General features: G+C 38.9%; 1 protein-coding gene across 1 annotated transcript in view; it reads right to left on the minus strand.

The window, feature by feature from the left end:
* Window positions 1–16,371, minus strand: part of CNKSR2 (connector enhancer of kinase suppressor of Ras 2) — a 159,853-nt gene that overhangs the window by 17,580 nt on the left and 125,902 nt on the right. Inside the window, 4 exon segments of the mRNA XM_029964754.1 lie at window positions 5,016–5,445; window positions 5,447–5,560; window positions 6,737–6,837; window positions 12,038–12,105. Coding sequence (XP_029820614.1) covers window positions 5,016–5,445; window positions 5,447–5,560; window positions 6,737–6,837; window positions 12,038–12,105 — 713 coding nt within the window.

The following is a 16,371-nucleotide window of genomic DNA, read 5'->3' on the forward strand; positions in this document are numbered from 1 at the left end:
ATAATATAGTGTTTAATTGGCAAACATTGATCTTTCTGAGAGTTACCATTTGCACTGCCCTCTCATTAAGAAGAGGCAAGCCTCCCTGGACCTGCATTTCAGAATCTGAAATACCTGACCTTATTCAGAGTATGTTTTTTACTAGCACTGACTCCTTGTAGGTAAATGCCACCTAGGATGTCGCATGGATACACCTTTTTGGGCACAGTGCATGATACTCATTGCTAGTCACAGGACTCCTTAAACTCCTGTGTCCTACTTTGTGAAAGCACTACCACCTTGAATTTCATTTCTGCAACTGGGAGGTGGGACGGGAGAAAGTGTTCTCATTTTCTCTTATTCTCTTGCTGGCTTGTAATTTTTCTACAGGGGAAAAAAAGAAAAAAAAAACCTCTCAGGCTTGGTACCTCAGCACAGTCACTTGATACTTCTTTCAGTGACTAGCCCTCCCTGACATCAAGGTGAACTTTCCTGAAACCCTTCACAGGTACTGGACATCTCCCTGAGTTGTGAAATGCCGACATTAGTTCCTGCTCTGGCCTTTGACAAGTGTTTTCAGTAGTTTAAGGTTAGAAGCCAAATTTCAGAGACTGGATCATGAGGCTATTGTGTTCCTTGGGGACAGCGCTCACAAGCCTATGTGGGACTAAATATGGGATGCCAGGAGATGTTGCAAACCTGAACAAGGGCTTGTGGTGATGGAGCAAAATGCCAGGGAAATGCCAGCCTACAGAAACACTGTGAAATCTTTTCAAGGTGACACACGTCACATGTGGAAGATTGTAACGTCTTGTAAACACTCTGGAGGGTGAAATCAATGGAGCAAACAAGTGCCTCCCAGCCTTTAATTGCCCCGAAGGGTAGCCATTGATGTATTGAAATTTATTTAAGCCTTTGTTATAGCTGTCCACCCTATATAGAAGATACTCTGAAATTGCAGTGATGGGGTAGCAACAGAAAAAATCTTAAACACATGTCAAGAGGAATTACAGTACTTAAGAGTGCAGGAAAAGGACTGAAAACTTGCAGAAGCAAGAGAACAAAGAGGTAAGGAACAAAGCAGAAGGAAATGGAGTTTAGCAGTGGGAAGACAGTCTAAGTAATTTCTTCAAACTCAAACATAGACATCAACGCTTTTCTATCCATATTCCTGAATAAATTTTATGGAGCCAGCACAGTGGAAAGCTCCTTTGCACATTGTTGCAGGTCCCAGGTGTGAGTTCCCTGGAAAATGTGCCAATATTCCTCTGATCAACCCCGCAGCACATGGAGCCAGCAGTAGAGCTCCTGTACCAGCACTCTCTGGGCAGATGACAGCACCAGAGACTCCCACAGATGCTGCTGTTGTTCAAGGACTTTTTTGGGGAGTATGGAAAAAAGGTGCAGGTTTTTCTGCAGCTAAGTTGGAGGGATCTACAGTCAGTTACACTGTGTAGAGAGTGAGTTACCTACTTCTCTTAAATGCTGAACCCTTAGTAATTCACGTTACTGTCCCACAAACCAAAGAAGTCTTTGAAAATTAGGAACCACCATAAAAATAATTAAAAAAAAAAAAGGTAAAAAATGAGGTAAGTTTTCCCGGAACAAAAGCTTGAAATAGTCTCTGAAGAAGATCTTAGAAGTGTTCTTTGGCATTAAGTGGTGAAATCTGTTGAAGCGCACAGAGGGCAGACAGTGCTGGGGCCAGAGGGGAAGGGAGTGACAATGCCATGATGCACACCTGTCTCCTTCTATTACCTTTCACCAGCAGAAAACAAACCTGAAAAGGCCCAACCTGTCCTTCCTAACTGAGTCGCAGACATGCAATGCAGTGTGCCACAGCCTTTGACCTGCCCTGCCTGTGCAGGCTGCCTCTGAACAGCACAGCAAGAGGGATGTTTGGTGCCACAGGTCTGAATGTTGTTCGCCATTTGCATAACCATCAGGAGCAAACACATGGACAAACTCAAATATCCCACAGGAGAATCCTCTTGGATTACAAAGCAAGAGACCAATGCAGGACGGTGTCAATATGGAACATCTAAATGGTTTACACAAAAGTCATTAGGGAAATAAAACAATCCATTGAAGATTAGCAGTGCATTGTTAATATGATACAATAAGACAAAAGGAAGTAACTGAACACGCAACAAAGTCAGGTCCTGACTGACAAACAGAGGAAAGGACAACCCGTATTTTCAATTTAGCATACGTATCCAGGCATTGCAGCAGAGCTGATACACAGAACTATTTGCAGTGTCAGTAAAGTCTTGCAATATCTGTTTAAGGCATAAAGCAGCAATTGACTGAGAGATGTTTAGTTGCAAATCATTGTAGCTTTGGAAAGTCAACAGAACTATGTTAAATTATAGCAGCTGGGGGCAGCATTTGAAAGAAGGGTGGAGCTCCTGGTTTGTAGTGCAGTTATTTGAAAACAATTTTGCAAAAGAAGTTGGAAGAAACAGGACCACATTTTGCTATTTGATTTAAACTCAGGTGGTTCTAAAAGTGAGAATGTAAGAACAGAAAGCTAAGAAAACAAACTTTTGGCAATAACATTTAACTTGTACAGCAACAACTGCAAAGGAGCTGCATTCTTGTACCGCATAAAAAGCAATAGGAATGATTAAGCTTTAAAACACATACATGTACACACAAGAACACATATAATCATCCAAAAACCCAGAACTATGTCAGGATCACAAATGTGTAAGGCAAATAAATATATTTAAAAGGTTCTGATATCACATGAGAGAACATTCAAGGTGAGATTAAAACATTTCTAAGAGAGAGGATTGCCTTTCTCCAGCCAGTTGCAATGTTTCATTTTCCCAGAGCAATGGAGGTGAAGGAGGCAGTGAGGTAGCACACACAAGGACACCCATCCTATCAGCACCTTAGCAGATGTAAGCAAATCTTTCAGCTCAGAAACTAAATTTTGCACTTAAGAACACCACTTGCATGAAACCCCTCCAGCTTTTTACTGGTAAGGGCACTGGAAAATTCAGCGTTGCAAACAGAACATTGCAGCCATAGCGACAAGCAATTCAACACTTAAACTTTTCAACAGACTGAACAGTATTTTACTTCTAGTTTTATAATTTCATGGTCAGTAATTCATCATGAGCACTTCACTTGTCCAGCTGGTCATTAACATCTCAAAAATAATCTGTTAAAGCTTCAACCAAGAAAACCTCCTCACTCAAAGAAAAAAGTACGTGTATATAGGGAGTCCACTTCAAAAATTAAACTTTTTCTCTTTTTTTGGAAATTGGTATAGAAAGATGGAGAAGAGCCCAAGTTCTGGTCCATTAAATCAAACACTAGACCTTTACTAGTAAGGTAGACCAAAAGCATTGTAATTCAGATTTTAAACACCTAACAACTTAGACTCTGCAACAGTATCTGTAAGTAATGCCCAAAGAGCACAGCAAAGACCATGGAAAGTCTCCTTGACCCTTTCTGTTTTCTGTGAGAATTTTTTAAAGAAATATTTTTATATTGCTATCAGTAAAAACTCATTTGAAAACAAAAATTGAAGACTAAAAATAGGATAAAACATTCTGCATGGCTGATGAAATTTAACCCTGTTAATTAGACAGCTTCATTTCACAGTCAATAAGAGTCTAATATTACCCTAAAAAATGTATAGGTTTTTTGGAAAGTGTCATGAATGAACACAACTGAAATAGTGCCTTTTTAAACTTTTGTTTGCATCAAATTTAATATCTGCAAAAGAAATCACTAGAGATGTTTAGAACATAATGACTAAAGCATAAGGGCAATGGAAAACTGCTGATGTTTCCCAAGTAGACTAAATATGAATTTTAATGCCCAACAATGGTGCTAACTTTAATGAATTAACTTAGGTAGGCAGTTAATTATCCAAAGCATTTATTACCCTTTCCTATCTCTTTACCATTTTTATCCTCCTTTACTGCAGTAAAAAAGCTGAATTTGAAGGAACAGATAGCAGAGACCCTTTGAGAGCCTCAGGAGTCATCCTGCCTTCCTTGACACTTCAGGTAACTTAATTGCAGTGTAACCCCACAATTCATGGATGCAGACTTCATTGACTGACCCTGCAACTTGGGTGTGAACTCAACTTTGCCAGCAGCACATGCTGAGAAGCTCCATAAACGACAGCGAAGGACAGAGCATGGAACAGACACAGAAATGTGTTTACACACTTAGGAGGGGCAGGGACCTTCTCTAATCCCTGTTTATTTGGATTATTTTTGACAAGTAGCACTAATCTCTATGAAGTTTATGTGTCATGTAAGTGACAGTTACTCAGTGTTATGATTTTTTTTTTTAAGCCTCGCCGGTCACATAATTATCTCTATTATTTTTGTTTGTTTGAAATGTTTTTTGAACTTCTCTCTTTATAAATCACAAGGTGAGGAACTGGGGAAAATACCCTCTCTTTTCCAACTTCTTATAGATTCTGGGATGTCTTGTGACCTGACTACCTGGATAGATGTTTAAGAGGCATCTGGATCTGGTGCTGGGTGATATGGTTTAGGGGTTACAGTGGTAGTGCTAGGTTCATGGTTGGACTTGATGATCTTAAAGGTCTCTTCCAACCTTGATGATACTATGATATTGTGTAATCACAGCCTGACCCTGTACTCCAGGATTGACCAAGTGGTTTTTACAGCCTGGATGGGGGTTGGCTGGAAATCTTACTAAGTGTGTACTGAAACACATGAGTGTCAGTGTGGGAGGATACTGTGCAAGTGGAAGCATGAAGAAAGAATGGAAGTAAAATCCATTTATAACTAAGAATTACTAGTAGAAGGTGATTGGAGACCAGCCTATGGGCAAGTGTCTAGTGAACATGAGGGGTCACGAAGCACCCTGATTATTAAGCTTTATACATGAGGCAGATCAAAGAGGTGTGTGACAAAGAGGACCTGGTAAAACATGGGGGTCGTTGAAAGAGCACTGGGGTTTTTTGATAGGAAAAAGGACAACCAACCTCTATGTTACACAAACAGGACACTTGAAAAGCCACAGAAATATCCCATACTTACTTTTATCTTCCTGGTTTTCTTCTGCTGCTTTGCCTTCCTCTTCCTCCTCCTCCTCAACCTCCTTTTGCTGTGCTTCTTTGTGGTGATCTGCAGCATCAACTGAAAGGCTCTGGCAGCAGTGGTTGAAGCCGCTATCCCGAGGCAGAGTGAAACTTCGGGGCTTTCCCCCATTCCCATTCAGCGCTTGCATCCGCTCACCCTCCACCAAGGGGAAGGGGCCGTAGTGGTCTTGCAGGTGGCACTTCTGGGTGGGCAAGGTCGACTGCCGCCGGTGCTCGGGGGAGACCACGGTCGCCTCGGAGAACACCGAGTCCTCCAGGGGCAGCGTCTGCAGGTAGTGGAGTCCTGAGCTCGTCAGCGGCGTCTCTATGAGGTCCTGCCAGGAGCGCCGCTGGCTCGCCGTCTATTGCGCACCCGTGTATGTGGTGGCTCATTCTCCCCGCCACCTCCGGGCGAAACTCCTCGTGCGACGACTGTGACTGGGAGGTCTCCGTGGACGAGAGTCGGCTGTGTTTTGGCTCCACGTAAGGGCTTGTGCAGCTCATCTACAAGGTCAGCAAAGGAGCAATCTTCAGATCAGTGCAGTCCAAGACCTACTGCTAATAATATTACCTTGCTTTTCCTTATCACTGATGGCACTCAGTGCAGTAACAAAGGCACAAACTCACCTAATTAACCTGCCCTGATCCTAACTTCACTGCATGCCCACATCTATACATGTCACACCTATAGGCCAAATACTGATGCTTATTCATAATAATTATCTTTACTCTGTCCATTAATCTGTAGAATAAGCAGAAAATTATTTGCAGAAAACTTTTCAGAATATGGCACTATGGAAGATATAGAAGACATGTGCCTGGTTCATTAAAATCTTGAAAATACCTGTTGTTATTGCATCTTGCTAAAAATTTCTTTGGAATTATGTTTGCAGTGCTTCAGCGCCATGATTCAAAGAGCTATAATTTTGTAAGATAAAGTATTGTATTCAATTTAAACATCATGAATGCTCTCTCTCCCCTGCCTTCCCCGTTTTTCGTTTCAAAAATTATATTCAAGTTAAGACACATTAGTTAACACTGAGTATACAGACATGAAAATTAAAATTGCCAGTGCAGAATAAGTTAGAGGTCTGTAATCTAGTTTTATATCAGCAACTGCTTCAAGAAAAAGAAAAAAACAAATCCACTTTTGTTCCAATTTATAGAGAAACCTACTTTTTTTGCAATAACAAAACTAGCATCGCTGTTTGCAATACAAGACAGAACATTTTTATGTTGGCATTTGTCTGGAAATGCAAGTGCAATTTCTTACTGTAAAGTTTCACAGCTCAACTGCTGGAGCCTTAGAGAAGAGTCTGTGTTGTTGCTGAGGTAATAACATTTTCTCAGGAAAGTCAACAAGTGGGTGGTAAGAGATTGCATGGATGAGTAGGTGTCCATCATGAATGAAAAACAGGAAGAAAGAGTTCTGTGACTTAACCTATTCTGTACAGCAAGTGGGATCATAAATCCAAGTTCTCTACAAACCAGTGAAAAGAGCAGTGATGGCCATTGAAGTTAGCAATATGTGTCACTTAACAAATGCCTCAAGTCAAGCACTGACTCAAAAAATATACTAACAAGTGCCATAAGGGGCACAAGCACTTACTCTTAGGCTGGGGAGTAGGTAAAAGTGGCACTTTTGGTTGACATTCCTATAGACAGTTGCAGGTGACTTACCGAAGGTGGCCGTGGGTATGTGTCATACGGGGGTGGTGGGCTGTCTTGTTTCGGTGTTGATGGAGTGTCAGCTTCCTCCTTGTCACTCTCACTCCAATAATCTACAAGTTATATATGGATCAGATCAAAAACTACCAACACATTTTGATGTATTCGTATATCAGAATCTTGCTTTCACAAAAGTAACTGGAAATTCCTTCACTGGTATTATCAAGAGTGAAATACTAGTGAATGCTGAAGCTCTAAATGTTAGTTGCTGCGATTTGGAATTGTCTTAATATAAAGAGGGAAAATTCCAAACATTATGGGGTATACTAAGTCTAATGTCCCATTAAAGAGATATTAAATGACAACCTGCAAATGAGCCACAAATTTAACTCTTGTACACACCTTATATAAATACAACAAGCATACAGAATACTCTTAATATAAGTATCAGATATTCAAATATTTATACAGCCACAAAAATAATTATGATTGGACATGTATTGGCTGAAAAATACTGGAAGTATTTTTCAAACGGAAAAGATGAAAAACATGGCTTTGCTCAACTCTCGTTGGCTGCAAATAACATTAACAAGTGTAATTAACACCAACTGGCAAATTAAAAAAGTATGAATAATTAATGTTATTTTTCTACCCATTTTCTCCATTGTATTCTATTAGTTACAAAACTTTTTCAATTCAATTTCTAATAACAAAAACCTCCATTTAAGATAAGACATAAAAACTGTATATCATATATTTGCTTCATAAAACACCTGCTGCCCTCTTATCCATGCAAGAACATTACGGTGGTATGGTAAGGAAAAATATAATAATGACATTTAAAAAGAGAGCTCCAAAACATGGATGAGAAAGTACAAAGGACGCAGATCTTGTAGGCTAAATTTAACGGGCTATAAAGTTTCATTTTAGAGGAAATCAAATCTTGGCCAAGCTTATTTCAAAGGGGAAAACACAGGGAACAATATACTACATGGGAATCTATATTTATTCTGTTACAAATATTTTTGAGGCAGAATGGCATCTAACTAAAAGGACACTGGACGTTAATATTCCTTATCTAAGAAAACTACTTAAGTGCTGACTCAGCTAAAGATGGGTAAGGTAACATTTAACACTTTTACACGTTGTAAGACTTATGCAAACATCTCTGTTGTAATGTTTTTTCAGACTCTATTACCTTTCGGTATTTGGGTAAATCATTGTATGACAGGACACTTTAGCTCAGACTACTCACAAACTTATCTCAGACAATTTTTACTTTGCCTGGTAAGTGTTCAATGAACTGCATGACTTACTACTTCATAAATGATCCAAATGAAAAATCCAAGCAGACACAACATACAGTTTTGACTTTAATGATTTTTTGTTACAATTATGATTATTGTGTTGTATGATTAATTATCTACCGTATCTAATCTTATTCAAGAGTTAAAATGAAAACTTACCTTTAAATGACACCATCTCGAAACAGCTGTCTCTAAATTTTTGTATATTTTTATATTGTAGTAATGGTGGGGACAGCCTTATTTATGTATTTAATCTTTCCATGCAGTAGCAGTTCTGCTTTTAACTCCGAGACTTTTGATTTGCTTCCTGCAAGCTTATAGTTGATTCTTTTTAAAGGGTACAATAAATAAGTTGCATAAATAAAGTTTTCATGACTACCAAATAAAAAAATCCAAACAGTTATGTCTCTAGACATCTGCAAATAATTAATTTTTGGTGAAGGAAAGACTAAGTCAATGAAAAGTCTTTTTCCAAATAAATCATAAAATAAGTTTTAAGAAAACTTATTTTCAGCAACTTAAGATGCCTGAAAATATTGGCATATAGATATGTTTGCTCCTATTACAGCACAGCCTAACAGTGCAATGTGTGGTGAGAAACCTGTCAGAATTGCATTTCTGCAGGCTTGGAGTTCAACTGTTTATTCTGAAAGTAAAATCTAGCAGTCTCAGTGCAGGTTCCAATTTTGGCTAAAAATATGAAGGTGTTCTTGCTGTCAAATCCACACACAATAAAACACTGTACAATCACACCTTTGCATACCTTATCTCAGACAGGGAATTCTGCTGGTAACCTACAGTTTGTATAGAAAATTTCTGCAGTTACAGGGGTCAACTTGCAGATAAAATGTATGAAAATAGCCTCTCACCAACTTTTAAAAATGTTCTGCTTTTGGCAACTGACTCAGAGTCTATCTAAAACATGTATGATGCTATGAAAGAGTTGCTGTATCTCTCTCTGCAGATTTTGTCCAATTCAGTCATGGATAAGGCTCTGTGTATCAGGTATATCTTGAGAGTTTTCTCAATGACTAATAGACTGCATATATTATATATAAACTAACACTGACCTGCCATTTCCTGATGAAATATATTCTATTTATATAAGCAAGGTTTTTTTTCCTCTGATTTATACGACTGGAAAGTCTATAACTTTTCCATCCAAGGAAGTCCCTTGCTGTATTGCTAACATTCATTGTATTTAATATGGAAAGTTGATGGTATTTTTATAAAACTGTTCTGTACAGAATGTAACATTTTATTCAGCACTACACCCACAATTCAGTGATTCGTGCATCTCTGAAGCACTTGAAATATATTTGTGCACTTTAGATTCAGAACCATTCAACTGTTAATTGAAACATATTTGACAACTACTGTTGAATTGTTTCAGAGGTATTATAAAGGTTTGCTGCAAAGGGCTGAACTGAACAGAAATAAAAGACCTTTTGTCAAATCAAATACGTAGATGACAATTGGTACAGTCGCTGAATACAGAAAATTTCAGCTTCACAGTTTCTATAATTGCAAAAATGCTTGAAGTGATAGAGAGGTTTTACTTTGCTAACTTGATACCTCTGCTAATTAGGGACACTACTGAGCTGTATAATAGCCCTCGTGCTGGGAGCCAAGGAAAATCACCAGAGGCATTAAAACAGTGTATGGCAGTGAGAGGGGAATGTGATACTGACTCCCACACTAAATACAAACTAAGCAACACTAAGAGGATATAGTTCTACCTAACTGTATATAACAAATCAACATGAGTGAATGGTGTTAGAGTAGTAATAAAGATCTCCATCAGCGCCTGGAATGTAATTTCCATAGTCAGTGGGGTTTCACTGATTATCTTCAGTAGTGAGATATTTTAGTAATAGGCTACATGAGGCTTGAATGCACATGATCTAGGAACTGGATCATCTGCTATTTTATCACTCAGTGATTTCTTAGTAGCAAAAATATTTCTCCAAATTCATCTGGATTTTGAAAGGTATATCACGTGTGCAATTGTGCACTTGGACAGCGTTAGCATAATATACACCTTTTCCCTTACTGTCCCACATGGTATTGTAATTCTAGTGCCAACCTACTGTCAATAGAAGTTTGAATTTGGCTTTGGATGCCAACACAGAGGATTTCCTAGAAGACTCCAAGATTCAGAGTTTGTTCGCAGCCTCTTCAAGCAGTGACAGATGGTATACACTTCCCTCCAAACAGGTTGCTGTAGTGTTGCCTAGGAAGTATGGATTCTCAAACTGATTTTTAAGTCTGGTGAGGCATTGAGAACATGACTGGAGAACAGTGAGCATGCTGCTGCTATACTGGGCTGTGTGAATGCAGAGGGCCTGGTGTTAAAAATGAAATGATGTGCCAAGGACCACACCAGACTAAAACAGGGTGTGGGCAACACTCCCAGAATAAGCAGTGGCACTTACTAGATGACATGATTAGAAATGAGGCAAAAGAAGATACAACCTAGTTATGTGTGAGAGTGACAGAGCGCCCAAAAACCTTCCCATGCACAATATCACCTCCAAATTACATCAGTATGCTGTAAGCCACAGCTCCTCAACACCAGGCTGATCCCTCTGGGATTCTCTGTGGTGAGGGTGATCAGGCTATGAATCAAGGTAGACATAATTTTCTGATGCTGTTTTTTAATCTCCTACTGCTATAGAATACCCCACCTTCCTGATATTTCTACCTGGCTGCAAAGTCACTCTTGCTTCTGAACAGGGAAAGGAGTTTTTTGGACAGTGTCTCCCAGGAAAATGGCACTTCAACAACACATAGAGACAGACCATCCACACCTTTCTCTTCAGGAAGATGAACATGGTATCAGGTCAGATGGTCAGACCTAAGGCTGCTGTCACATAAGTTGGTATAGAACCACAACCACACACCATGTAACAAATTTTGAAGCTTAGTGATAGCCTTTTGAATGCAACTCTCCCTGGAAAATGGCTAGAAATATAGCCTGTGTAAAGAAAAGACTATAGTAAATGCACTAAGTGCACTGCGATTGCAGGTCTGAGCTATAAGTTTTTTGGGCCAAAACCCAGAACCTTTTAAATGAAGACCTCAGAGTCACAGAACTAAAAAGTGAGGTTTTGACTCAGTGGGCAGCAGGCAGACAGGCACCTGGATAAGGTCTGGATCATCACAACTGCTGCGATTTTCTGGTGCCTGCTGCTGGGTGCACATGTTACAAAAAAGCATGTATTCAAAAGCTATCTGTTTACCAAAGGAGCTAGTTGGATCCACACTTCTGTGGATGTCACTGGTAATTCTAAGAAACAACCTCCTCAACACAATCGGATTGACCCTTTCTTTTTGCTGTCTGCCAACAGGAATTTTCATGCAATGACTTAAAGCAAAGCAACTCATTATTTTATACATGCTGCTTTTTTAACTCATGAAATATTAGGCACCAAAAATAAAGAGATGTAACATGTTGTAAGCCTGCAACTCCAAATGAAATCCAAACAGGGCTGTACCATACACTACAATAGAGCAACATCAGCAGAAATCACAAAATTTAAGTGGCCTTAAAATTAAAGTCTTCAGGGGAAATCCCGTTATATCAACAGATTTTAGAAGAATGGTTTTGTTCATGAGACCAATTTCATGCACTCCTGCCCTCTGTGAATTCAAACACCAAATGCAATGTTTAATTTTTTTTTTTAGCTTGCAGATTCTTAAGTTTCTTCTGATAAGGGACACAGATTCTTTGGTACCACATACAGGAGCTTACTGCCAGTATATCCGCTGCTTTTAACTACCTTCTGCAGCCTTCTCAGAAATAATCCAGTGTCTGTGGATCAGAATCTGAAGGAGCTAATCTAAACCCCTGAAAGAGAAGGAATTCTGTAAAGCAACAGCAGTGATACCCACACATGAATTGCTTTCAGAAGTTGAGAACGAGGCCTAATACACAGCAAGGAAAAGAGAACATATGAACTTGTGTTAAGAGCTGTCAGAGGAAACCAAAATAACAACACATTACCTTGCTCTTGTTTGATCCTCTCTCTTTCTGCATAGCCAGCAGCAAGCATGTTAATTCTGTTTAGCCATCTGAAATAATATTAAAAGAAGCAGTGATACCAATACAGCCTCTAAATTTTTTGGGTGCATTTCTATCAAAAACAAAGCTAGGAACATCTGAAGGAGATGCTATTTTTCATATTAGACAAGTGTTCTCTTTGATACTCTTATTCAGGGAGTCTCCAAAGATCTATGATTTTGCTATTGAACAAAATGTTTTCACAGCAAGTATTTTATTTCAAACGGAAAACCATGTATGAAGTCAAACATCTGTAAAATAAAGGTTTTGGAGATAATCAAAGAGCTGTTAAGACTGCTGCTCACAGATATGCCATCACACAAATACTCCTGTTGTTCCGATTTCTTAAGAATAAAAACCAGTTTTCAGAGATTTAAGCAACATTTTAAGGCCAGAACTGGCACCTTGGCAGAGGAATCAAGCAGAAACCAGCATTAAAAAAAACAGGTTCACTCCCAAGCAGACAGTGTGGTTAAATTATGCCATTGTGTGTTTTAGAGCTTACCTACAGTGCCATATACAAAGAGAAGGAGGCATATCAGAATTCACTTTTGTGTTTGTGTCATAGAAGCAGAGGGAGAAAGATAGTTGCTTCAATGCAATTCACATCTAAGGCTTTCATCTCAAAATAGACTTGAAAAATTGCTTCCATAAACTGCACGAATTTAAAAAAATAAAAAACCCAACACAAAACCAAACAAACACACACACCCTCCAAAAACCCAAACCAAAAAACAAATGAGCTATTGCTGCTCTCCTCTAGCAGGGCTGTCACTGTCAAGCATACACTCTACTGTCTGTAGCAGGGCAGTTTCAACCTGTATTCTTCCCCCATGGGGCTCTCAGTGTATTCATTAGCCAAATGCTTACAATGAATCAGGTCGTTCATCAACGAGGCTTTAAACCACCATGGCAATCTCCTGCGGTTGTCCATTCCATGGTAAACCTGGAATTACTTGCTCCAGTCATCCCATAGTCAGGACTTGACAGGCCTGGTTTGCCAACCTACTGGCTTGCAATTTAACTGCTAGGGTATACAGAAAGACAACTCCAGTCAGGTTTGCGTTTTCTTCAGGAATGTGAAACCCCTGTTTGAGAAAACCGTGCCTGATGGGTTTCATTTGCCTACTGCATGCACAGAAACAGGCTGTTTATCTCAGCAAAGGATACACATTTGTAATGACTCCTGCATGCTAGTCTTCAAGACATTGCAGTGCAGGGTAAGCAGGCATCAGATCATAAAATATAGTCACTGTCCTAGAAATTAACTCCTGTCATTATGGAGTAATAGAATTATAGAATGTTTTAGGTTGGAAGGACCTTAAAGATCTTCTAACTCCCCTGCCATAGGCGGGGACACTTTCTATCAGCTGTCACTGTCCTTCCACAAACAGTGACCACATATATGATCTGTAAACCATGTCAATGGTCCATAAAGTGTTGGACAATGGGAAGAAAGCTAGAGATTTACTCCTAAAGTGATTGCAGAATACTTAATGTTACCACACAATCAAAACTTCTACCAGAAGAATAGGGAAGCTGAAGAAGAGACTTAAAATTTAAATTATAATTCTTAGAAGTGCCATACGGTTATAAAAACAAGTGGCACATAGGAACACAAGTCCAACAAACCATGTCTCAGACAATGATTTCACACCTTCCCAGCAGAAAGATGACCCATTACCAAGCTATCTTTTAGGCTCACATTCCTGATATGTGAAGACTTCCTTTGGGGAATAAAGCTCAGCTGTCTTGACAGTTCTGCCAGCCTAAGTCAGAGGCACTGAGACAGGAACCTCACCCAAAGCACTCCAGCCCCATGCTGCTGAAGGACCAGAAAAGCCATAGACTTGTCTGTGTCCAAAGGGTAAAGCAGCACAAGAACACAAGCATCTGCTCTATCAAATGGTACAGCAGGCAGCGGAGATGCCCTTTGCTTTCCTCCCGCCTATTCTGGATTTCATGTTCCCAAGTTCAGCTCCTGGCTTACCTCCCCACCTGGACAGCCAGCAGGGAACAGCCACCTACTGAACCCCATTGAGTAGGGCTGCTGGGCACAAAGTATTAGATGATACATCTATAAAGGTTCTCCTCTTGGAAAACTTCATTCTGTCCTAAATATGAGATAGCATTTCCTGGTAAGTGCGCGTGCTAGTGAGGCAACCAATTAAATTAACAAACACTTAACTGACAGTCAATGGATACTGCTCAGAGCTATGAGATATGATTCTTTCTAGAAAAATGTTGTTTCCCGAAAAGTATAATCTAATGAGAACCCAGGAAATGTGTACCATTCTCTCACGTTGATACAGAGAGAGAGAAGAGACTTATCTTCACAGTTCATGATCTGTGTCAAGGTTTGGAATATGACTGGCAGTGCCTGTGGGGTGAACAAAAAGGTACTGACATGTTTGTAAACTGTTAACAATCACAGCTTTTGAGTAGTTTGCCAGTCTAGAAACAAAAACAAGGTATTGACCTCTTCTGTGTATTTTTTGATATGTGGCTGCTAAAGTTTCTTCAGATATAGTTAGAGAATTAATATTATTTTAATAAAGTATGGTTAGAGTTATGGTTCATTGAAGTTAGAATTTTATGAGAAATCCAACACACTGAGGTTGTATCGAAAGGGAAATTCCTGCAGAATGAAAGCGGAGTAAAACATGCCTGCATTACAATGCACTGGGGACAAAAGTTCCAAGCACACAGTTAGACAAATATTTCTTTCTTTCAAAGTCCTAGGACATGGGAAGATTTATACCTTTCTTCCCTCTAGTATGTGTGTCCTGGTAGCCACTGTAACCTTCAGAGGACAAGAGGCCAAGAAAATATTGCTTCTTTACAGCAAATGCAGCTTTAATTTTCTTTAAGACCTGTTTGCTAGGTATGAGAATAAATAGCGTGGCACTGGTAGCTGCAGTAGTCATCTAGGTTTTCTTTTCTTTTTTTTTTAATAATAGCATATTAATTTCTTGTCACTTTTTAATTAAAACAATTTTATGATACCTAGAACAAGATTAAAAAAAACCCTGTCTTTCTGTAGATCTGCAATTTCTGCAAAGAAGGATGCACAGTACTGGAACTCTCATAGACTGGTAGGAAACATTTTCCTATCTAATCTCATGCTGCAGGTAGATGCAATGCTTTTAGTCACAGCAGGGTGTCAAAGTTGTCCTCAAGGATATAGGATGAACTTGCTGTATGGGAATATGGATACTTTAGAGTGTCTGTAAGTATCTGCCTGCAGTTCAACCAGAATGAAGAGAATCCCAGTGAATTTCCAAGCAAGACGTTTACATGACTATACAGTTACACAAGCAAAACAGTTCTTCTTCTCACCCAGACCAAGCATGTTATATGGGTAAAAAGAACACTTTTGCTGGTGTGACCATATAGATAAAAGGATCTTCAAACACCACAGCAACATAGTTCAGTGGTCACAGCTCTCCAGACTCCTTACCAGCACAATGGTGTGGCACAGTCATAAAAGTAGTAAGAAAATTTGACTAATGACAGTTACCTGAGATTAAAATACCCATTTTATGTGAGTAGATACACACAAACAAAAACTTCACAGTCTGCAAACATTTTTTTATAAAAACAACTAAATAATTTTATAAAAAGGATGAGGGAATTGAGCCATTTTGAACTTTCAGTCAGACTATGTATCAGTAGTTTTCTTTTGTTGTTTCTTCTGCTTCAAGTATGAACAGAACTGAAATGACTGCCTGATACATAATTAGAATGTATGTCAGAAACTTGACCAAAAAAAAGAACAGAAAATGATCAAGAGTCTTAATTTAACTTGATAACTTGACTCTGTGTTTTACTTCATCTAGGCTACAAAATGCTTTTAGACAGGAAGTATTTTCTTATCACTGGATTTGAAAGATTATTTTTCAGTCACTCTTTTTGCAATCTATTGAGTTGATTCAATGTTTATGAAAGCAAACTACTTTTTCTAATATATTAAACAAAGAGAAAAAATAAAATTCTTTGGTGAGACTGATGGCAACTCAGATGTAAGAATTTCCGTAGGCCTTGACAGAGTTGTTTTAAATTTACATGTGTATAACTCAGATCAAATCTTGTCAAGCTTATTCCAAATGAATTAAGAAGCACTTACTTCAAAATATGATAAAAAACTATTTGTGCTGGGAAGTTAAAAATCTCTTAATTCTTGAATTTTAGACTGTGCAATATATTTTTAAAGAATTGTTGCACATTTGCTGCTGCTTTCTGATTACTGAACAGTTACATAAATCGTTATCCTTAGC

Source organism: Manacus vitellinus, unplaced genomic scaffold (genome assembly GCF_001715985.3).
Source record: "Manacus vitellinus isolate BGI_N305 unplaced genomic scaffold, ASM171598v3 scaffold_7_pilon, whole genome shotgun sequence".
Classification (NCBI taxonomy): Eukaryota; Metazoa; Chordata; class Aves; order Passeriformes; family Pipridae; genus Manacus; species Manacus vitellinus.